At 41.9% G+C, this 21,425-nt stretch overlaps 1 protein-coding gene across 4 annotated transcripts in view; it reads left to right on the top strand.

Annotated features, from left to right (window-relative positions):
• Nucleotides 1-21,425, top strand: part of LOC137437800 (gamma-adducin) — a 62,776-nt gene that overhangs the window by 37,192 nt on the left and 4,159 nt on the right. For 2 of the 4 annotated variants that reach the window (XM_068132442.2, XM_078766460.1), the window contains 5 exons: nucleotides 3,465-3,734; nucleotides 3,984-4,097; nucleotides 5,257-5,349; nucleotides 5,467-5,578; nucleotides 6,578-6,646. In XM_068132442.2, coding sequence (XP_067988543.1) covers nucleotides 3,465-3,734; nucleotides 3,984-4,097; nucleotides 5,257-5,349; nucleotides 5,467-5,578; nucleotides 6,578-6,646 — 658 coding nt within the window. The remainder of the gene's footprint in view (nucleotides 1-3,464; nucleotides 3,735-3,983; nucleotides 4,098-5,256; nucleotides 5,350-5,466; nucleotides 5,579-6,577; nucleotides 6,647-21,425) is intronic. The other 2 variants (XM_068132458.2, XM_078766464.1) reach the window with 1 other exon arrangement.

A 21,425-nucleotide genomic window follows, 5' to 3' on the forward strand; every position in this document is an offset into this window, starting at 1 on the left:
ATTTCGGTAGAACGACACAAATCAGAAATTCCACATCAAAAAGCTCCAGTAGAACCACACAAAAAACATGACACACACACACACACACACACACACACTTTTTTTTCTTCTTTTTTTTTGTATACAAGATCGAGGCTCGTGAAAGAGCTAACATTAATCACACAAAAAGTCAAACCGACACACAAAACACAAAAAACAAGGGGAGCGGCAGACAAGATGGGGAGAGAGAGGGAAGGACACAAACACAACATTTGAGAGCAGGGACATCGGGAGGGCTTGGGGGGAGGTGGGAGAGGTATAAAACATATGAACACTGCAAGGACTCTGGGGTGAATTACCGGGGGTAGAAAAGATCAAGGTTTTGGATGGGGGAAGATAAGAGATGGTGGTGAACAGCTGTTTTAAAGACCTGGAGGGAGGAGTGGGATTGAAGGGAGTGGGGGAGTTTGTTCCAGAGGCGGGAGAAAAGGGGAATGAAAGAGTGAAGGTGAGCAGAGAGCCTAGATTTTGGCAGTTTAACCATAAGAGGGTTGCAGGCAGATCGTGTGCGACCTGAAGGAATATTGGGGGGACAGAGCACAGAGAGAGAGAGAGCTGGGGGAGCAAGGCCAGAGAGGAGTCGGTAGAAGACAGAAAGACCACCTACCTGCCTGTGGTGAGTGAGTGAAAGGCCCTCGGAGTTGACTTCATCGCAGGAGATTCCAATGATTATGAAAGCTTTGGCCTCAACAGCGTGAAGCCGAGCTCGGTGTGAGGCAGGACCACCAGCCCAGAGGGGGGAACAGTATTCCATTGAGCTGCGGATGAAAGCCTTGTATGTGGTGAGGAGCTCAGGTGTGCCAAGGAAGGACTTCGCACGACGGAGGATGCCCAGTCGGCGACTGGCTTTGGAGGCCAGCTTGGAAATGTGGTTTTCCCAAGAAAGATCATGGCAGATAGTGAGACCCAAAAGCTTGAGCGACAGAACTTCTTGGAGAGGATTGTTGAGAAAGTCGATGGGAGGGTTTTCCAGTCGGTCCTTTCGGAGAGACATTGTAAGAGTGTGAGATGTGTCAGGATTGAAAGACATGTTCCACTTGTTTGACCAGTCTGTGATTTTGTCCAGGTCTGCAGAGAGTGAGGAGGCTGCAGACTGCCGATCTGAGGGATGAGGAATGGAGCGGCAGATAGTGGAGTCATCAGCAAAGAGATAGAGAGGATTTTCCAGAGAGTCGGAGAGATCATTGAGGAAGACCAGAAATAGCACAGGGCCCAGAACACTACCTTGGGGAACTCCAGCCAGAACAGGAAGGGGAGATGAGAGAAATCCATTCAGGGCCACATGTTGCCGACGACCAGAGAGGAAGTCCGCAGGCCATGAGTGGAGATTTCCATGAATACCATAGGAGGAGAGTTTGGTGAGCAGAGCTGGGTGCCAGACCGTATCGAAGGCATGTGATATGTCAAGTGAGACAGCTCTGATTTCCTGTTTGGCATTGAGGACCTCCATCCATTGTTGAGACAGCATAAGCAACATGTCCAGAGTAGAGTGACCTGGTCTGAAACCAAATTGATGATCAGAGATCAAGCCATTGGAGAAGAGGAAGGATTTGATATCCGAAGCAACGATGGATTCCATGACTTTGCTGATAATTGGGAGCAGGCTGATTGGTCTGTAGTTGCAAGGATCTGTTTTTGCACCTTTTTGTGTAAAGCGGCAATGTTTGCTGATTTCCAAGATGCTGGCAGATGACCTTGAGCAAAAGAGAGGGTGAAAAGAACAGAGAGAGGGTGAGATAGAGTGGCAGAGCAGGATTTTAGGACCCGTGGGCTGATGCTATCTGGTCCAGTTGCAGAATCAGAGTCGAGGTTTGATAAAAAAAACTTCTCCACCTTGTCAGGAGAGAAGGACACAGAGTCCAGGGGCAGTTGGGTTCGACTGGGAAAGGTGGGAACAGAGAGAGATGGGTTTGGGACACAAGATTTTGAGGCAAACACAGAGTTGAGGCATTCGGCTTTGTCACGTGCGGTGTCAACTGTGTAGCCATTTGAGGTAAGGGAGGGGATGGAGGGGGAACAAACCAGAAACGGATTTGACCAGACGCCACCAGGATTTGGAGGAAGGAGACAGGTTTGAGAGTTCAATCTTGAGTGTGGAGAGATAGTGCTTCCTGGCACTCCCGAGGGTAGAAACACACTTGTTTCGAGCTTGGTGGAAGGAACTGAGATTGTCTTCAGTTGGATTTGCCTTCCAAGACGCAAAGGCAAGTTGTTTCAGGGCAACTGCCTCACCACAAGATTCAGTGTACCATGGACGGGAGGAAGGGTAAGACAACTGAAGACGATGTACCTCGAAAACTGTACAACTGTGTACCTCGAAAACGAAAATACATTGAGATAATGTGCATGTGTGTGAAATCTAAATTGTTTTTAAAATGAATAAAATTGGTATGTACTATGTACCAATCAATTGCAGACATGTTGGGTGTGATGTATTCTTCGGGACAATCGTTGGACAAGCGTGATGTGTGTACACATTATAGGCAGCAATTGGATTAGATGAAAGAATTGTACACGTGTGCAGTGCAGCCTATTTTACCAGTCCCTTTTGGACCATAATTGCACATTACATAAAGTTGCAAGTGTTGACATTGCAGACATATTGGATAAACGTGATATGTACATGATGGCTACTGATGATAATTAGAGATGATGATAGATGAATGATATATGTACACCTACTTCTGCAATAGAATACAAAACTAATATTGTGTATGGGATTTGAATTTTTCTCAGAAAAATGAAGGACCGCGAAGAGGTCCCTTTGAAACCAAGACTGTAACTGCATTTAAAATACATTTACTTATTTATGCAGGTGTGTGAATCAAATTGGTGCCCCTTTATATGAACTTTCCTTGAGCATTACTTGGTTCCTCCTAAGAACACAAGGGTAGTCCAGCATGCACACAATATATTTTTTTGAATGTCCCTTCTTTTCGATACTTTGCCACATGGCACATACCATATATAAAGGGGCCTTTTGTTATGCCCCTGGCATTTTTCCCAAGAATGTTCTCAGTGATTCGTCACTATTGAGAGATGGTGCCAAAAATGACACATAGCATGATATTTCAAAAGGTTGTGGACGAGTTATGACAAAACTTGGTGGATGAGTTGGTTAGATGACAAGAAGAAGCCGATTAGAATTTGGTTCAGGTCCGGTAAATGTTTCATTTCCAGGTTCAGTAAAGTCTTCAGCTTCTCAAGTTTTGAAGTCATAAAAAATGCGACTCAATTTTGACATTGTGTCTGTCTTTGATTTGAGTTCTACAGGCCTATAATATGTCAAATATTTAACTCTTACATGAAGCTGAGTTGTTGGATTGCGGTCAAATATGGCCAAATTGGAACTGATGTATGCTGATAATTCTTTAAAATCTCAGAATCCTTCATCTTGCTGTCCATAATCTCTCCTGGTCAACTAGGGTTACCGAACTGGCTATGCCTATAAACACCCATTGATGCGAGAGAAACCCCGCAAGCGCAGTGAGGTTGAGGTGCCCGCAACTGCTTCTGCCTTTTCTTGGGATGACGACGGAGGATATGAGGATACCGTGGGACAAGATGGTGTTCGCCTCCCACTGGAGTTGCTTGTGGCCCAGCGGCAGCGGCGAGAGAAAAGCCGTTGGTTGAACTCTCCAAACTCGTACCAACGAGTAGAGCTCAGTGGGGAACAAGACCAGATGAGGCATACGGTAAAGTGAAATTTCATATTTTGTTGTTTGAGTGATTCGTTATTCATTTACGAATCCGTTTTATTTTTTTTTCATTATAAATATTTATTTTTCATTCATATATTCTTAGCCATTGAAGTCTTTCTTTTTGAAGTTATATAAACAATCAGAACAAGACCAATGCCAGTCTTTTTCATATGCTTATGAAGTTGGAGGTAACCTCATTCCAACCGAAATGCAAGGGGTTATGTTATGTGGTTGTCGTTGCAGTGGCAGATAACCGAGGAAGGACATATGAGTGGAACTGCAATCAGAATTGAAGATCCAAACCAATTTGTTCCCCTAAATACAAACCTGGCTGAGTTCAAGGAGACTCGCAATAAGGTGGGTATACCTCCCCCAACCCCCCACCCCCGTCCCACTTCACCCACAAATCAAATGTCTGCTTATTACCTCGTCTCAAAATCGACCCCTCCGGTCTTGCTACCCCTTTCATTAGAGTCCGATCAACCTTCCCTCACTTTCTTTACCGGAGATGGTGTAGTAAAGAAAATCCATACTTCGTGTATTTCTGTTCACTCTGATAGAACTTCATGAGCTCTGGTAGAACAACTAGAACAACTTCATTTATTCAGTCATTCATTCACTCACTCATTTATCTTTACTCCCTTCTTTCTTCCATTTTTTACCCCCGCCACTGAAGGTGGATGGAGGTTACGTTTTCATCCTTGTCTGTCTGTTTGTTTGTTTGACTGTGAACAAGATATCTCAAAAAGTTGTGGACGGATTTGGACGAGAATTGGTGCACAGGTTGCGTGTGCGACAGGGACAAATCGATTCCATTTTGGTGAAGATCTGGATATGGATTCGGATATGAGAATTATTTAATTTTTAAGTGATTCTTCACCATTAACAGATCGGGCGAAAAGCGATATATATAACGTGAGATTCATAAAAGTTATGGACGAGTTATGACTGAACTTGGTGGACGAGTTTGTTAGGTGACGAGAACAAGTGATTCGATTTTGGTACAGGTCCGAATCCAGATCCGGCCTATCAAGGAGATAGAAACCATAAACTGTTCAGTCTGGCGGAGGTGTGCGCTCTACCGAGTGCCGTTCTAGTTCCCTCTTTGTTTACCTTCTCTAAACGGATTAATATATGATCTGTCGTCATTTAAATATAAAAGAAATGCAGGTGGTAGCCGGGTGGAATCCTTGTCTTTTACACATCATTTTCAAAAAATTAACTGCACTAGAAATTTCATGGACATTGTGCATTATTTTTAATGCCATGTTAACGCATACAGGATTATCCGCTACAATCCACAAACTTCCAAAGGCACATTCATTAGTATTCGGCAAATGTGACTTGCTTACTTTATTATGCTGTTAGTTTAATCCATTTAACGGTCTGTATGTATTTACGTTTAATCCACTCTAAAACCATCTGTACCCGATGTTCTTTGCTCTTAATGCCCTGTATAATTGTATTTCTGCGAGCCTCAGAACACTTTTGACCCATGTCCTGATGCTTTTTATAGATACGGGAACAAAACAAGCATGATGTGAAAACCGCCGGACCAAAGTCACACCTCCTTGCTGGCATCGTCATTGAGAATAAACCAGCGGCGAAGGTACAACGTGATGCTAAAGACCAGATGTTAGGAAGACATGCAATGGGACGACTGTGGTTGTAATACTTGGACGATCCAATATCCCCCCCTTCTGCTTCCGTAACCCAACCCTACAAGGAGGAAATTGAGCCAGAAGGGCCAAGCCCCCCGAATCCATTTGGAGACCTTAGTGAAAAGGATCTAGAGGAGTATCGTCGAGAAGTGAAAAGAAAACAAGGAATCGTAGATGGTGAGTTGAGATTCTTTGAAGAGGAGGGAAGTGGAGTGGACTTTGGTGGTGGGAAATTGAGAATTACATGAAAACGCAAACATTGAATTGCATCATTATACTTTATTAGATGACAATGGCATCATAAAACAGTGTAAAAATAGGCACAATACACTATCCTACATTGTGTCATAAGACAATCGGCACAATACAATAATCATAAGAACACCGCCTTTTCAGTTGTGTGAACTGTCCACCTGAGCATCTGATTTGCCTCACCGTTAATATCATCAACAACACCTCCTAAATAGTCAGGGTACATTCTCACTGCTCGGTTTCAAAGCGTTACGCCTAGCCCCATAGTAAGGAGTTAGCAAGCAAACTTCATCGGAGAATGATAATTGGCTGTCATAGAATGCGTACCTCAATCAGAATTATTTTATCTGTCCTACTTATTGCCAAATCCTCCATGAAGAACATTATCGATAAGTCAGAAGACCAGCTGCACACAAGCTTATTCATCAATATCACCTGATGCGGAGCATTGAGCCGGGGCCTCAAAATGTTGAAGCAGTGGTAACTCCGGGATTGATAGAAGGGTGAGTCAACTTAAGGACTGTTCGAGTCGAATGACAGACTTTGTGGCCTGTGACTAGGATGCTGAAAAGTTCTGCAAAATATTAAAAGTATACACTCGTGACTTTTGGTAGGTGGGGTGGGGGAAGACAGATGGGAGGGGTGCGGTGTTTACTGTTCATGGGACTCGCATCTGGGGTCAGAGAATCATAAGGTATAAACACACAGCGGAACAACATATCCGAAATGGCCCAGCTCACCGATGAAAATGTATACAGTATTTGTAACTCACACAGATAAATACTGTATGCTGTATACTAATTTCTTTAGTCTACAAAGTTCTTTCATTGCTGCTGACTGTTCCATCCAACTCTTTAACGTTTCCATGGCTACTAACTTCATCTCCTTCATTTTTGCTCCCATAACCTCTTCACCCAATTTCAGGCATAATCGAAGTAGATGCATCTTCACCCCCAACCTCTGCTTCCCACCCTGGCAGTCCTATCAGTCAGGGTATGCAAAGACACTTCTGCCTGTGGTTACAGTTTGTTGAAGCACTGGTGTCTCTCGATTATATATATATATATATATATGTATATTTTTTGGGGTGTGCCTTATCTCCACTGGCAGATTCTGAGATGATTAGATCCAAAACTCCATGTTTCACTTTAGCAGCAGCCCAAACCAGAATGTTCCGGTAGGTTAGATGAGCAAGTTTGATTTGATCAGAATCGTTTGGTATGTAATTCTGGTGAATGCAGACACTACAAATCTGACGTGTACCAGTTTTGAACTCGCTGGTGGAGACGAGGCATACTTTAGACCAGCGGTTCTTAACCTGGGGGTCGTGACGTACGCGCATACGCGAACAAAATACTGTGTGTGGTATGTACCTTTGTTAGGTTCCTAAAAATGGGCTCAACAAATTGATATGTTATTTATGACCCCTTCATGACCCCCGGAAACCCCCAAACGACCCTCAGGTTACGAACCGCTGCATTAGACTAACGCTGTTTTGTTTTGTTTTAAGTGTAAATTGTGCTGTACACACCAAGAGTGCTCTAAGCTTGAATCTGGATGTCTAATTCCTGAGGATACACGACACCTATGACTCTAGCAACAAACAACACTGCACGACTGACAACCAACAACATTTTTTGGTATGTTGCAGCAGTAACTACAGACAGCATTGATTTATCTTGGGGCAGTATAACGAAGGGAGTGGGGCCTTTTTACATTTCAGGGGTTGATAAACACAAAGGCAAGGACAATGATGCCACAAAGTGTCATTTTGTGAAAACAGCACAACAGGGCAGAAGCTATGGCTGGTTGTAACAACCTGCTTATTCTACTGCTTCAATATGGATGAGAGGGTGTTGCATCACAAAGCACATAGTTCCTGGTTCAGAATCGTTCCTCTTGCTAAAGACACTGTAGGATCTTTAAAAGGTAGAAGCAAATATTGTACTAGCAATTTGGGGATTCTGGCTTAACTTCCCTCTTAGGGTACAGCACAATCCATGATGCACCACAGTGCCGACGAAGCACCAGGGTGAAAGTTTATAGTTGATTGGTAATGGAACCAAGACGGCATTAGCTCAAAGGCAAAGGGCGGTACATCTGAGCTATCCCATCAGCTCATCGTTATTTATTAACTCCATAATAATAGAGATATAATATTAATCCCAACACAGTATTGTGTACATCTGCCTTAATATTCCTATATACCTTTATAGGCCATGGGGCATAGGGCTAAAATGTGCTCAATTTGACAATTTCGTGCAACAACGCAGGGGATTACTTGAAATTGCTATAGATGGGTTGGGGATGTGCTCCTGAACAAGAAACACCATGTCCCCAGACACCAGGGGTGCTCATTAATTTTTAACGCGCACTTGATGAAAATGCAAGTAAATATATATTCATCAACTATACGTTACTGCATTTTCTTTTATTTCTGGATAGTTTGAGGAGTAAAATGAAAAAAATTGATTGTGATATTGTTTCTAGACCTCCTTTTCACTAAAATACACCAATAAACATGATATTTTTGTATCTAGATAGTCATAGCGATAAGTTGAAAATGAATCCAATCTGAAAATATGGTCCGCCGCAGCTGAAACACATGTTGTGCCGCAAATAAATCATTTTTATTTTACTTTTTTTAAATTAACTTCTCACTTCTACCTTCTATGATCAGTTCATCTTCTTTGATTTGAAGAATGGCAATGAGTGGCAGTTGACGGCTGACTCCTTTTACTTTTTAGAAGATTCATTTTCAACTTATTTATTTAAAACAGTACAACATGTATACATTACGCATGTCATGGAAAGTGCTTGCATGATTAACAGTGTTTAAGAGTACTGTTACTTTTGCTTCGTTTCCATGTTCAATACATAATGTATACATGCCAGGATAAGGCAGACAGACATAAATAATTGAGACAATCAAATTTGTTTATGATATCCATTACATTATAATTTACATCATTGTTCAATTTACAGCTTTCAAGTTTGAGAAATTTGTACTATTAACTATATTCACAGGTATAAGGTCGAATTCATGAACACAGGACTTTCATTTAAAAAATGATTGTACTTAAGAATAAATTAATTTTATTCCTAGGAGGGGCCAGCTTCGCAAATTATGCAGAAGATATTTGTGCACTTGACCTAAAAGACACTTTAAAAATGAAGATTGATAAATTCATATGACCTCAAAAAAAGGAACTTCACCTCAATATTCTTCTTCATCAGAACCAGCTCCTTCCTCTGGCTCAGCAACTGGTTCATCGGATACAATTTCACCATTCTCGCATCCAGTGCATCTACAGAGTTCTGTACATTGCATACCAAGCTCACTGCAGCATGTTACGTCAGCCACTGACTGCACGTCATCTTTGAGTGCACGCTTACATTTTCCCTTCTTGTAGCTACAGTGTACTAGCTCCAGGATGTCATCAGGAGCAGGTGGAAGACTACACCAGTCCACTTCCAGAGAAGGTGTTCCATCAATCTCTTCAACTTTCCATCCTGATTCACTGGGAGCTGGAATTTCTGGCAGCTGTTCTAGGCAACGACGAAATATACCAGCTTGGTAATTAGCACGCATGATGTGTTTGATGAGAGAATCTCTGTTTGGTGGAAGGGATTCTCCAGCATGGACACCAAGTCGAAACTTATCATATCTGGCCTCGTTGACGGTTTCTGCTTTCTCCTGCCCATATACATGGCAAGCAAATCACTCCAGTCTAGCAATTAGGTCATCTGATGGAGTGAATGACACCCCAAGCTCTTGAAAGGTTTCTTTGTACTTGTCATACTTAATCATTAGCTTGTAAGGTGTGACTTTCCCTTTTCCTCTGAAGGCGCTAACTGAGTCGCAACCAGTAAACGGGTGAAACTATCCTCTTCTTGAATACATCATTGCACCAACGTATTTGTTGGGCCTTTGCATAAATTGCCTGGTCAAAGACGAGTACCACTACATACTGTTCAAGATTATCTGCATACTGGAGAGACCTGATTAGAATAGTCTGGACAGTGTCCATCTCAGTTGGGCTGGCATTTAGAACTGGGAGATATCCGACTACAGACTTGACTGGATACATTGTAGTTAGGAATGTATTAAACCCTGTCCATCCAGGAATGCCATCAAATTTGTACTTCAACATGTTGTATGCCATGTCTTGACTGCTGGCTTCGTCTTTAGCAGGTTCATGATTGTTCTGGTCAACATCTACTGTGGTACCAAGGCAGGGAGGTCCCCTTTTCTTCCCATATCCCATGAATGGACAGATTTCAGTGGGAGGAGCTTGAATTGTTCTTTGCCTGGTTCTTTTCAAAGATGGTGTTGTAGAAATCTCTACAGGTAATTCACTTGGTCTTTGTATCATTATACCATTAGTACTGTGCGTAGTCCCCTTGCCAGACAGTGTTTCTTCCCCGAAATCTATATTATCCCAGACTATAGTGGTGAATTTCCCCCTCTGTATATCAGGTGGTAAGTTCATATCCCCCATGCTGATTTGGCGCTGTGCAAGAGCTGTATTGTACTCCATTAAGGTTGTCTGTGAAATGCAATGCCCTAGCCCATTTATAATCCCTATTACGCTGGCGGAACCTGTCAGGTGGCGGATCGCGGTTGCTACTGCATAATGCTTTGGCATGGGTCGTTTTCCTTTTGAGGCCAAGAAAATTATATCTTGCGAAATTGATAGCAGCCTTCTTTGTTTGTCATCTGGAACTTCTACAAAGTCTGCACCATCCGGCTCACTGGATACACCTATCAGCCAAGCAAGGAAGTTGAACAGTTGAAAAGGAACCTCTGCCTTTACTTTATCTTCTGTTAGGTCGTCAGAAGTAGGTGGCCATGGTGGTGGTGAAGATGGCTTATTGGAGACAGCAGCCTTTATGATAAGTGCAGCGCTATACAGCATGCGTAAGTCGTCATTTGTGGGTGGTACTTTGGATTCTGAAACAGTTGGTATACTCTCCTCTTCATTATCTGTGCTGTCATCTGTTAAACTCCCTGCTGTATCGTCTACCAAGTCCTCGGCCAAATCTTCTGCTGATAGACACTCACTAAACACAATGTCACTCATGTTTCTACTTTTGGCTTTGATGAAGACTAACTGTGGAAAGCTTTTCTGTAGTCGCGTCTTCAGATGCCATGTTCGATATGGTGCATCGATGCCGCTGACATCTTTAATGGCGCGGATAAATATCTTATTGAGTTTACTCAATGTAAGAATTTCTTTGCCTATAATTAGACGCTTTCTGATGGTGTTTTGGCTGAATTTGTCAAAAGCATCAATATAGCCATTTTGAACTGGGGTCAATGGCTTGCCAGGTTTACTCAAAAATCTTGTGTAGTTCTTGTAGCAGCCATGATGGTACTGAAGCTCCCTGGCAACCAAGTCCTCCCCTTCTATTTGATGCAGCATTTGTACATCCTCTTTTGCTTTTGCAGCCTTTAGAAGTTGACCTCCACTGATGAGTTCACATTTTACTAGCCTTACCATTGACCTCTTTCCTGAGATGTGACTGCGCTTGTATTGGTTGCTATGGCAGAAAATGCACTCTTCAGGAAACATATGTCGCCTGCTCCAATCTCTTTGGCTGCTGTTTGCATCTGAGGAACGCAACATTCTCTTTCTGCTGGGCTCTCCACTGCTTTCACTAACTACAACTGGACCATCGTCAAGTTCGTTCATGTCTGTCCCGGCATCTGCATTAAACAGAAGGAAGAAACAAATTTTGAGTGATTAGAATTTAACTTTTTTTCAACAAATATGAAACATGTAGTTATTTTCTTCCTACCTACCAACCATTGAATTATTGTCTAAACATAAATATACACAATTGTTTTCTTCTTTTTTTTAACAACTTCTCCGACAAGGTAAACATACTTTTTATTACCATCATTTACAGGACAGTAAGAAGTACCTATCGTACAATTTAGTAAAAATGTGTAGTCTACATGTACAAAATTATTTCTTAATTATTTGTGGATCCTAAAAACTGTAATGAGGTGTGACATGAGCCTGATGACATAAACCACAATATCCCCACATATCATGATACTATTACTAAAGTAAAAGAGCATGCTTGCAATAGTACGATTTGTATTATAAATTGTAGTCTTGAAATAGATAAACAAAATCATAAAATGTACATTTCATCATGCATGACTTGCTGAGTCTGCTGTACATTTGTCAATTGAATTTGAAGATACTACTCTTCTAAGGCCAACTCCAAATCTTCCGGAACTTGTTACTAACTTGCTTGAATCAAGCATGATGATTTATTTGATCATGATATATGGCAATGTAATGTGAATTCTATCATCACGATCAGATTCTATCATCATGATCATGTCTATGTTTGCAGAACAATTGAAACTTTTGGCTAAACTTAAAGCTTACTAAAAAAATTACTACATAATCATATTAACTTACCATGAGATGTAGATGTTTCGGTCTTTTTCTCCTTCAGCCTGTTCACTTTACTGATGTCACAAAAGCGACGTGAACAATCATAATGGTAGCCGATGTTGGGATTTTCTGGTTTGGCTTCAATGCAGGATTGTGTATCGGCAAAATCAAGCCCCAGCTTTACCGCACAGTCGGCCAGTAAATCGCGTTCTTTACAGTCATAGAGCAACCATTTACTCGCAAATTCAACAAAGCGGGCCCAGTTTTTATCATTGAATTGAATGAAATTGCTTTTAGTTTTATGGACAACATGCATCACGCAAAATTTGGACGAAAATTGAACAGGTTTTCCTGTCACTGCCGAAGCAATGGGCGTCGCCATCTTGGTTTGTCAGCTACCGAACGGAGCTTAGTATGAGCTGCGTGATTGGCCAATTACGGCACCTGACGTATCTGGAGCGCTCATTCGCTGAATTTATCACGTGAACAACCTTGTCCGCGAATTTTAAACCTGATTTTTTTATCGAAATTCTTTCTTTATTTGTATTTTAATGTGCAGGTATATTTATTGGGGACATTATTATATCGAATGGAACGAATATTTTGCTGATTTTCATGAATAAATCAAGTAATCCCCATTCCTGTTGCACGAAAAAGTGGATTTTAATGGTATGCCCCATGGCCTATTACCATCTATCTACTTGATAAAGACGATTTCAATTCTTGAGATCGATGATGCAGCAACTTTCTGGGTCTCTTCAAAACTGCTTCATGGACCGCTTCATTGTTTTCTCACTAGGGCATGCCCGTACTATATATATATCTAAAATTATATCCCCCCCCCTCTATTTACATGAAATGGTTTGGTCCAAAGCGAACGGCTTGCGAGTACGGTGACAATCCCCCCCCCCCCTCTATTTACATGAAATGGTTTGGTCCAAAGCGAACGGCTTGCAGAGTTTGGTAAAGAAATCGCCATAGCGTGCACAAACGCGCAGGAAAGCGAAAGAATCGCAAATTAGTTTTAATTAGTTTTAAAACATAGTTTAACGGCAACATAGTTTGCCAACGTGAAATAAATGAATACGCTCTCAAATGTGCCGTCCGAGGCAGAGTCTGTTCGCCACGTTCGGCACACGTGATAGCTCGCTGCTCTCTGATTGGTTGAATCGTTTTTTGGACATAGCTCGGTAACTACTTCTCCGATTAATATGAAACCTTGAAAAGGCACATCCTCGGGTCCCCAGCAATATACCTGGCAAGTTTAAAGTATATCGGACCCGTGGTTGTCGAGAAACAGCGGTCACAGACATACAGAGATTACTGGAATTATAGATAGACTAGGGCATGCCCGTACTATATATATATCTAAAATTATATCCCCCCCCTCTATTTACATGAAATGGTTTGGTCCAAAGCGAACGGCTTGCGAGTACGGTGACAATCCCCCCCCTCTATTTACATGAAATGGTTTGGTCCAAAGCGAACGGCTTGCGAGTACGGTGACAATCCCCCCCCCCCCCCCCTCTATTTACATGAAATGGTTTGGTCCAAAGCGAACGGCTTGCGAGTACGGTGACAATCCCCCCCCTCTATTTACATGAAATGGTTTGGTCCAAAGCGAACGGCTTGCGGAGTTTGGTAAAGAAATCGCCATAGCTCGGTAACTACTTGTCCGATTAATATGAAACCTTGAAAAGGCACATCCTCAGGTCCCCAGCAATATACCTGGCAAGTTTCAAGTATATCGGACCCGTGGTTGTCGAGAAACAGCGGTCACAGACAAACATACAAACATACAAACATACAAACATACACACAGAGATTACTGGAATTATAGATAGATGATCGTTCAGTCCTTGGACGACCAGACTTTCAGCAATTAAGATTTTGTACTGTCCCATGGGACTTAAACATCTTTATCAATCGAAAAAAATAGCAGACTTATCTGGGGATAATCTGGTCTCTAACTTCTTTCTGAATTGTGTTGGAGTCTGTTTAAATGAATTTGTGGTGAAATAAGACTCCACAATAAACGTACTTTGTTCAATTTTCCATGCTATCTTATCCATCTGATCATTGTCTTGCTGAAATGTGAATCTTCTTCCCAGTTTCAGAATCATGGCTGATTTGAGCAGGTTTTCAACTAGCACTATCCTGTACTATACACCGTCCATTGTCTCTTCTAGCCTAACAAGCTTGTTAGTCCCTGCTGATGATAAGCAGCCCCATAAAATGATGCTGCTACCACCATGCTTGACAGTAGGGATGGTGTTGACTGAGTGATGTGCAGTGTACGGCTTGCGCCAGAGGCAACTCTTTGAATTTAGACCAAAAAGTTCCATCTTCGTCTCGTCTAACCACAAACCTTTTCTCCATATGCCTGCAGTATCATTAAGATGCCTTTTCACAAACTACATATGAGCGTCATATATGCGTCTTTTTCAGTAATGTCTTCTTTCTTGTCAGCTGACCATAATAGCCAGCTTTGTGAGGGAAACGGGATATCGTCGATTGATGAACACTGGTCCCCATTTCATGAACATAGAGCCTTGCAGAACATTCAGTCGTTGCATTTACAGTGACGTCTAAAACCAGTTTCCTGCTTGCCCGGCTGCTGAGTTTTTGTGGGAACCTGATCTGGGAAGAGTCTGGGTGGTATGATACATCTTCCACTTTTTAATGATGGATTTCAACGTACTCAAAGAGATAATGAGTGACTTTGAAATCTTCTTATAACTCTCTCCTGAATTGTGCTTCTCCACCACTTTAGGTCTGACTTCTTTGGACAGCTCCTTGGTTCTTATATTTGCTTTGTTGGTTGACCGAGTGAGTTGCAGCTTAAATCTCATTTAAAAAGTAGGAGAGCTTGATTTTTAAGTTAAACCACTGATTACTGTAAGTTATTTTGCACTCTAAAGCAGGTTCTCAAGAATTTGCCCGTATTTGGCACCATTCATTGTTCCCTCTATCCTTACAAGTCCCCCAGTCACTGCCGCTGAAAAGCATCCCCCATGATGTGTGGCACCATGCTTCATGGTAGGGATGGTGTTTGATTGGTGATGGGCTGTGCTTGGTTTCCGCCAGACGTAGCACTTTGCATTCAGGCAAAATAGTTCAATTTTCATCTCATCAGACCACAGAATCGTTTGCCTCATGCTCTGTTTCACGCGCATGTTTGCAAACTCCAGGCGTGCTATCATGTGCCTTTTTCTCAGGAGTGGCTTCCACCTGGCCATTCTCACATAAAGCCTAGATTTGTGAAGTGCAGCAGAGATCGTTGTCCTTCTGGCAGGTTCTCCCATCTCAGCCAAGGAACTCTGTAGTTCTGTCAGAGTCGTCATTGGGTTCTTGGTCACCTCCTTGACCAAGGTCCATCTTGCCCGGTTGCTCAGTTTGGTCGGACGGCCAGCTCTAGGAATGGTCTGGGTAGTTCCATATTCTTTTCATTTCCTAATGATTAGTCTCACTGTACTCTTGGGAACTTTCAACACTCCAGAAATAGTTTTTTTTACCCTTCCCCAGATCTATGTTCCTTGGACTTCATTGTAGAGTTTCTGCTCTGACATGCACCTAATATTCACCAAGAAAAGGTGTGTTTTTTTCTAAATCATGTCCAATCAATGGAATTGGCTACAGATGGATTCCCATCAAATTATAAAGACGTCTCAAGGATGATCAAAGGAAATTGGATGCATCTGAGCTCAATTTGTAGTGTCATAGCAAAGGGGTTGAATACTTATTGACTCAAGACATTTCAGCTTTTCATTTTTAATTAGTTTGTTAAAATTTCTAAAAAATAAATAAATTCCACTTTAACATTATGGGGTATAATAATATTGGTGGGGTATAATATGTGTAGATATGTGACAAAAAAAATCTCAAATTAATCCATTTTAAATTCAGGCTTTAACACAACAAAATGTGAAAAAGTCAATGGGTGTGAATACTTTCTGAAGGCACTGTACATACAGGTGAAACCGATTACACTTATTTTGTAACCTTTCAAACAAAAAATTTGCTCCTGAAGTGGTTTTAGACCCTAAGCCAGGATCTGACGGAAGGCTAGAAAATGACTTTCGTTGCACCTACCTGGCCTCTAAGTGAAAGTGGATGTTTCCAGGGTTTAATATATGCTGATTATGAATCTGCAGTAATTTCACATTTGATATCCCATTTCAAAGGGGTTCAAAAATGGCCTCGAACTTCTGACAAGGTTCTAAAGATTCACAGCCGTCAGACGTGTTTTACACCCCATCTACCCAAAATGTACACATAGTGTGGTATCGTTTGGTGGGGTAGGCAGTTTCCTGTTCACCAGGGGTGGTCGAAGGGCTCTGGGGGGTGGGGCGGGGTGGTTGAGGGAGCCACAGGGCTCTAGGGGTCACACCAGTCAGAAGGGTAACTTGTGAGTCACATATCCGTATCCTACACATGTGTGGTATCATTGGAAAGTGGAATTTATTTCCTGTTCAGTGGTACCAATGGCGGGACCATTGCGGCTTGGGGAAGGGGTTGTAATCCGATTGGGAAATTCTGTGATGATACCCGTACCAAGGGCAAAGTGAAGGAGACTTAATATATACTTGTGCAATACACAATTTATTGATGCCAACATCGTCTCAAATCCAGTGAGAAAAACACCGCTCAAGGCATTGTGCATTCGTGATGCGGCATGTGAAAATTAATCTGTCACCAAAGGAAGGGATTTTAGAGCACTGAATGATGAGAGCAGGAAGGGTAGCCAATGAATATGATGTAATGGAGCACTCCCAGATGAGCATTTAGAATTTAGAAGATCGAGATACAAGGCGGGTAGCAGTTTTTTTTAGATTCAAGGCGGGCAGCAGGGCATCGGTTTCGTATTATCTGTAAAGTGAGGATAGACGATTTGGGGAGACCCTAGAGGAGGGCATTACAAAAGCCAAGTCAAGTCGCGTCGTGATCAGGGCTTGGATGTACACAGTGGTATCAGTGGTGAAATTTTTTCGAATTCTGGCAATATTGCGGATGTGATCATTTTTTCCGACCTACAGTAACAAAGGAGGATATATGTTCTTGAAAGGTGAATTCCAAATCAAAGATAATGCCAAGATTACAGGCAGAATTGGTTAGAGGGGCATTCACATGTACAATGCGTGCATTGTATAATATAATTTGTGAAAAAGGTGTACAATGTAATTACATGTACATGTACAATGTAATTTGATTTCACAATTTCTCTGGGTCAGTCACTCTCCTCATCTACCATGTTATACAGTCGTGGCCAAAAATATTGGCACCCTTGCACTTTTTTCAAATAATGCACCATTTCTTCCAGAAAATAGTTGAAATTAAAAAAATCTTTTGGTATCCACATATGTATTTCTTTGGTTTGCAGTGGAATTAAACAAAAAAGGTGATAAAATTACTAAATCTTAGCTTATTCCACACAGAAATCCCAAAATGGCCCGGACAATATTATTGGCACCTTTTAGAAGTTGTTAGAAATAATTAGATTTCAAGCAGGTGATTCTCCTTTACTTTGAAATCGAACTCACCTCTGATGAGTTGCAGGTGTCTGCAATATAAAATCACTCATTCAACCAGTTTGAAGAGAGAAAAGGATTCATTCTGCTGTTTTGTGTCACTGTGTGTACCACAATGAGCTTGGAGAAAATAAAGAAAACCAGAGAATTGTCTGAGGAGGTTAGACACAAGATTGTAGCCAAGCATGGACAATGTCAAGGCTACAAGTCCATCCCCAGAGAACTTGATGTTCCTGTGTCCACCATATGCAATGTTATCAGTAAGTTTAAGGCCCATGGCACTGTAGCCAACCTCCCTGAATGTGGCCGCAAGAGAAAACTTGATCGAAGTTTGCAGCGAAAGATTGTTCGAATGGTGGAGAAAGCACCTCGATCAACTGCCAAACAGATTCAAGCTGACCTTCAGACACAAGGTATGACGGTTTAAACTCGCATCATCCGTCGCCAACTCAATGAAAGGGAGTTCTATGGTAGGAGACCCAGGAGGATCCCACTGCTGAGAGAGAAATAAGAAAGCCCGACTGCAGTTTGCCAAAGCACATATGAACAATCCAAAATCCTTCTGGGAGAATGTCCTGTGGATAGATGAGACCAAATTAGAGCACATCATCTCTATGTTTACAGAAAACAAAATGAAGCCTTCAAAGCAAAGAACACCTTCCCTACAGTCAAACATAGAGGAGGTTCAGTGATGTTTTGGGGTTGCTGTGCTGCCTCTGGCACTGGGTGCCTTGAATGTGTGCATGGCATCATGAAATTAGGAGATAACCAAGGCAATTTAGAGTGCAATGTTCAACCCAGTGTCAGAAAGCTGGATCTCTGTCGAAGGTCATGGGTCTTTCAGCAGGATAATGACCCCAAACACACTTCAAAAAGCACCCAGGAATGGTTCAAGACAAAACGCTGGACTGTTCTGAAGTGGCCAGTAATGAGTCCAGATCTAAATTCCATTGAACACCTGTGGGGAGATCTGAAAACAGCCGTTGGGAGAAGGCACCCTTCAAATCTGGGAGAACTGGAGCAGTTTGCACAAGAAGAGTGGGCCAAACTGCCAGTAGAGGGGTGTACGAAGCTCATTCATGGCTATAGGAAGTGCTTGACTGTAGTTATTTTGTCCAAAGTCTGTGCTACCAAATATTAAGTCGAGGGTGTCAATAATTTTGTCAATGCCATTTCTTTTTCTGATTTGAAAGGATATATTAAGTTCTGGATCAAAAACAAAGGTTCTGTAACATTAACAGTGAAATAAAGAATTGCGGAGACCAAATACTTTTGTCAGTTTAAACTTATTTTTTGAGAAAATTCTGAGTTATTTGAAAAAGTGCAAGGGTGCCAATATTTTTGGCCACGACTGTATGTACAATGCATACAATGCACCCGGTACACTCACACAGCTCAGTGCATATGACATTACTCATGCAACATGAGCATTGCTTTGACTCACAATTGTTTTTTATGCTTCCGTTGACGAAGTTGCTGGAGGCATATGTTTCCAGATTGTCCGTCCATCCGTCCATGATAGGCTTTCGTTACCGCAATAACTTGAGAACGGCTGAACAGATCTTAGTCAAACTTGGTGCAGGTATGTATAATGAGGTAAAGATTAACTGATTCGATTTTGGTGTCATGCGGTCAAAGGCCAAAGGTCAGAGGTCATGTTGGGTAAAAATCCTGATACCGCCATAACTTGTGAACCATTGATGGGATTCTGACCAAATTTTTTGCAATAATGCAGAATGATGTAAAGATGAACTGATTATATTTTGGGGTCAAGAGATCAAAGGTCAAAGTCTGTAATATGTCTATAACTTGAAAATGGCTGAAGTGATCTAATTCAAACTTGGTGCAGATATCTATCTATAATTCCATTAATCTCTGTGTGTATGTGTGTATGTGTGTATGTGTGTATGTGTGTATGTGTGTTTGTATGTTTGTCTGTGACCGCTGTTTCTCGACAACCACGGGTCCGATATACTTTAAACTTGCCAGGTATATTGCTGGGGACCCGAGGATGTGCCTTTTCAAGGTTTGAAATTAATCGGACAAGTACTTACCGAGCTATGGCGATTTAGCCGTTCGCCGTTCGCTTTGGCGTTGCGAATGGACCAAACCATTGCATGTAAATAGAGGGGGGGGGGGGGGGTTCTGTGGTCGTTGCGAATGGACCAAACCATTCATGTAAATAGAGGGGGGGGGGGGGGGGTTCTGTGGTCGTTACTGCCACGTGGTTTCAAAGTTTTTTTTTGTTGTTGTTGTTTGCACGCATGTTTTTTTGCACCCACGTACGGGCACGCCCTAGGATGTTTACACACACACACCCCTACACAAATTTTTTTTTTTTTTTTTTTTGGCAAGGAACGGGCACCCACGTACGGGCACGTCCTAGCTTATATATAGTACGGGCATGCCCTAGTGTATAATAATGTAAAGATTAACTGATTAAATTTTGTGGGCAAATGTCACTGTCTGTAATAGGTCTGTAACTTGAGAACAGCTAAAGGGATCGAATTCAAACTTGGCACAGACATGTATAATGATGTAAAGATTAATTGATTAAATTTTTGGGGTCAAGAGGTCAAGGGTCAGAGGTTATGTCAGGTAAAAATGTGATAACTTGAGAACAGCTGAATGGATTTAAATCAAACTTGCTACAGGTATTATAATGATGTAATAATGTGGGCGGAGGTATATCGGTCGACGTCGTGACGTCGAAGAGTGTCGTTCTAGTTTTACATTTGCTTGGTGTTGGGCGAGCGGCTAGGGTGCTGGCTTAGGATCCAAGGATCCTGGGTTCGAATCCCAGTCGATCGCTGAATTAACGCCAGGGGGGTTGACTCAGCCTGTCATCCTTCCGAGGTCGGCTAATTGAGTACCAGTTCACTGGTAATTCCCTGTTTGTCGTTAAAGGCGGCAAAAAGGGTTGGCGTCAGGAAGGGCATCCAGCCGTAAAACATTGCTTCAAAAAGGGGACCGAAAAACAACAACAACCACGGCTCCCGAAAAAGGCCAACCCCCGCTTTGCGGGGAAAAATGGCCTCTAAAGGTGGTTATATTTTTTTATAATGGACCAAATTCAGGAGTTGGTATTCAAACGGCATCAAAATGTAAAAACTTTGGAGGGGTGAATACTTTTGCAGGCCACTGTAACTGTCTTAAATTAATTATCATTGTGATTGTCGTTGGTAGTTACGCTGACAGTCTGCCATCTCAGACTGGTTAAAATTGGGCGACAGTGTTCATTGTCTTATACCACATGCTTATGTCATCGGTCATTGTTTTTGTTATCTGCAAGGGTCTATAAAATCTTAAAGGTCTGTAATGGTTCTGACTTGGATGTCTGTTTAAATTTCAGCGTCGATTTGTTGCATTCTTTAGGCAAATAATCCGCTTGTAGGGTCTCGTAATGGTGTCGTTTTAATGATGACGAACAACGTAATGGGCTACACTGAAGCATAGTTTTGGCCTTGCATACCTCTGCTGTGATAACACAATAACATGGAAATGTAGCGTGATGTGAGTACATTTTCTTAGGTCAAATGTGTATTTGATACGGGGATAAAAAGAATATACTTATGTAATGTTAGTCTTTTAGCCTAACTCGACAAATAAGCTATTGGATTGCATATGACATAGTTATGTTTTACTGTAATAATGCATCCATTTACCTTTCTCATTGTCTCCATACTCCACAAGCACACACACATTCTGTCTATTAACTGTGGAGTATGGAGACCACTGTTTTCAACATTTAATCATCGAGTCGTCACAAGGTGACCTATACTTTCAGTGTAATGTATATGCACACGTTTGTCATTTTGAATGTTGTCA

Source organism: Myxine glutinosa, chromosome 1, assembly GCF_964187855.1.
Source record: "Myxine glutinosa chromosome 1, kmMyxGlut1.1, whole genome shotgun sequence".
Classification (NCBI taxonomy): domain Eukaryota; kingdom Metazoa; phylum Chordata; class Myxini; order Myxiniformes; family Myxinidae; genus Myxine; species Myxine glutinosa.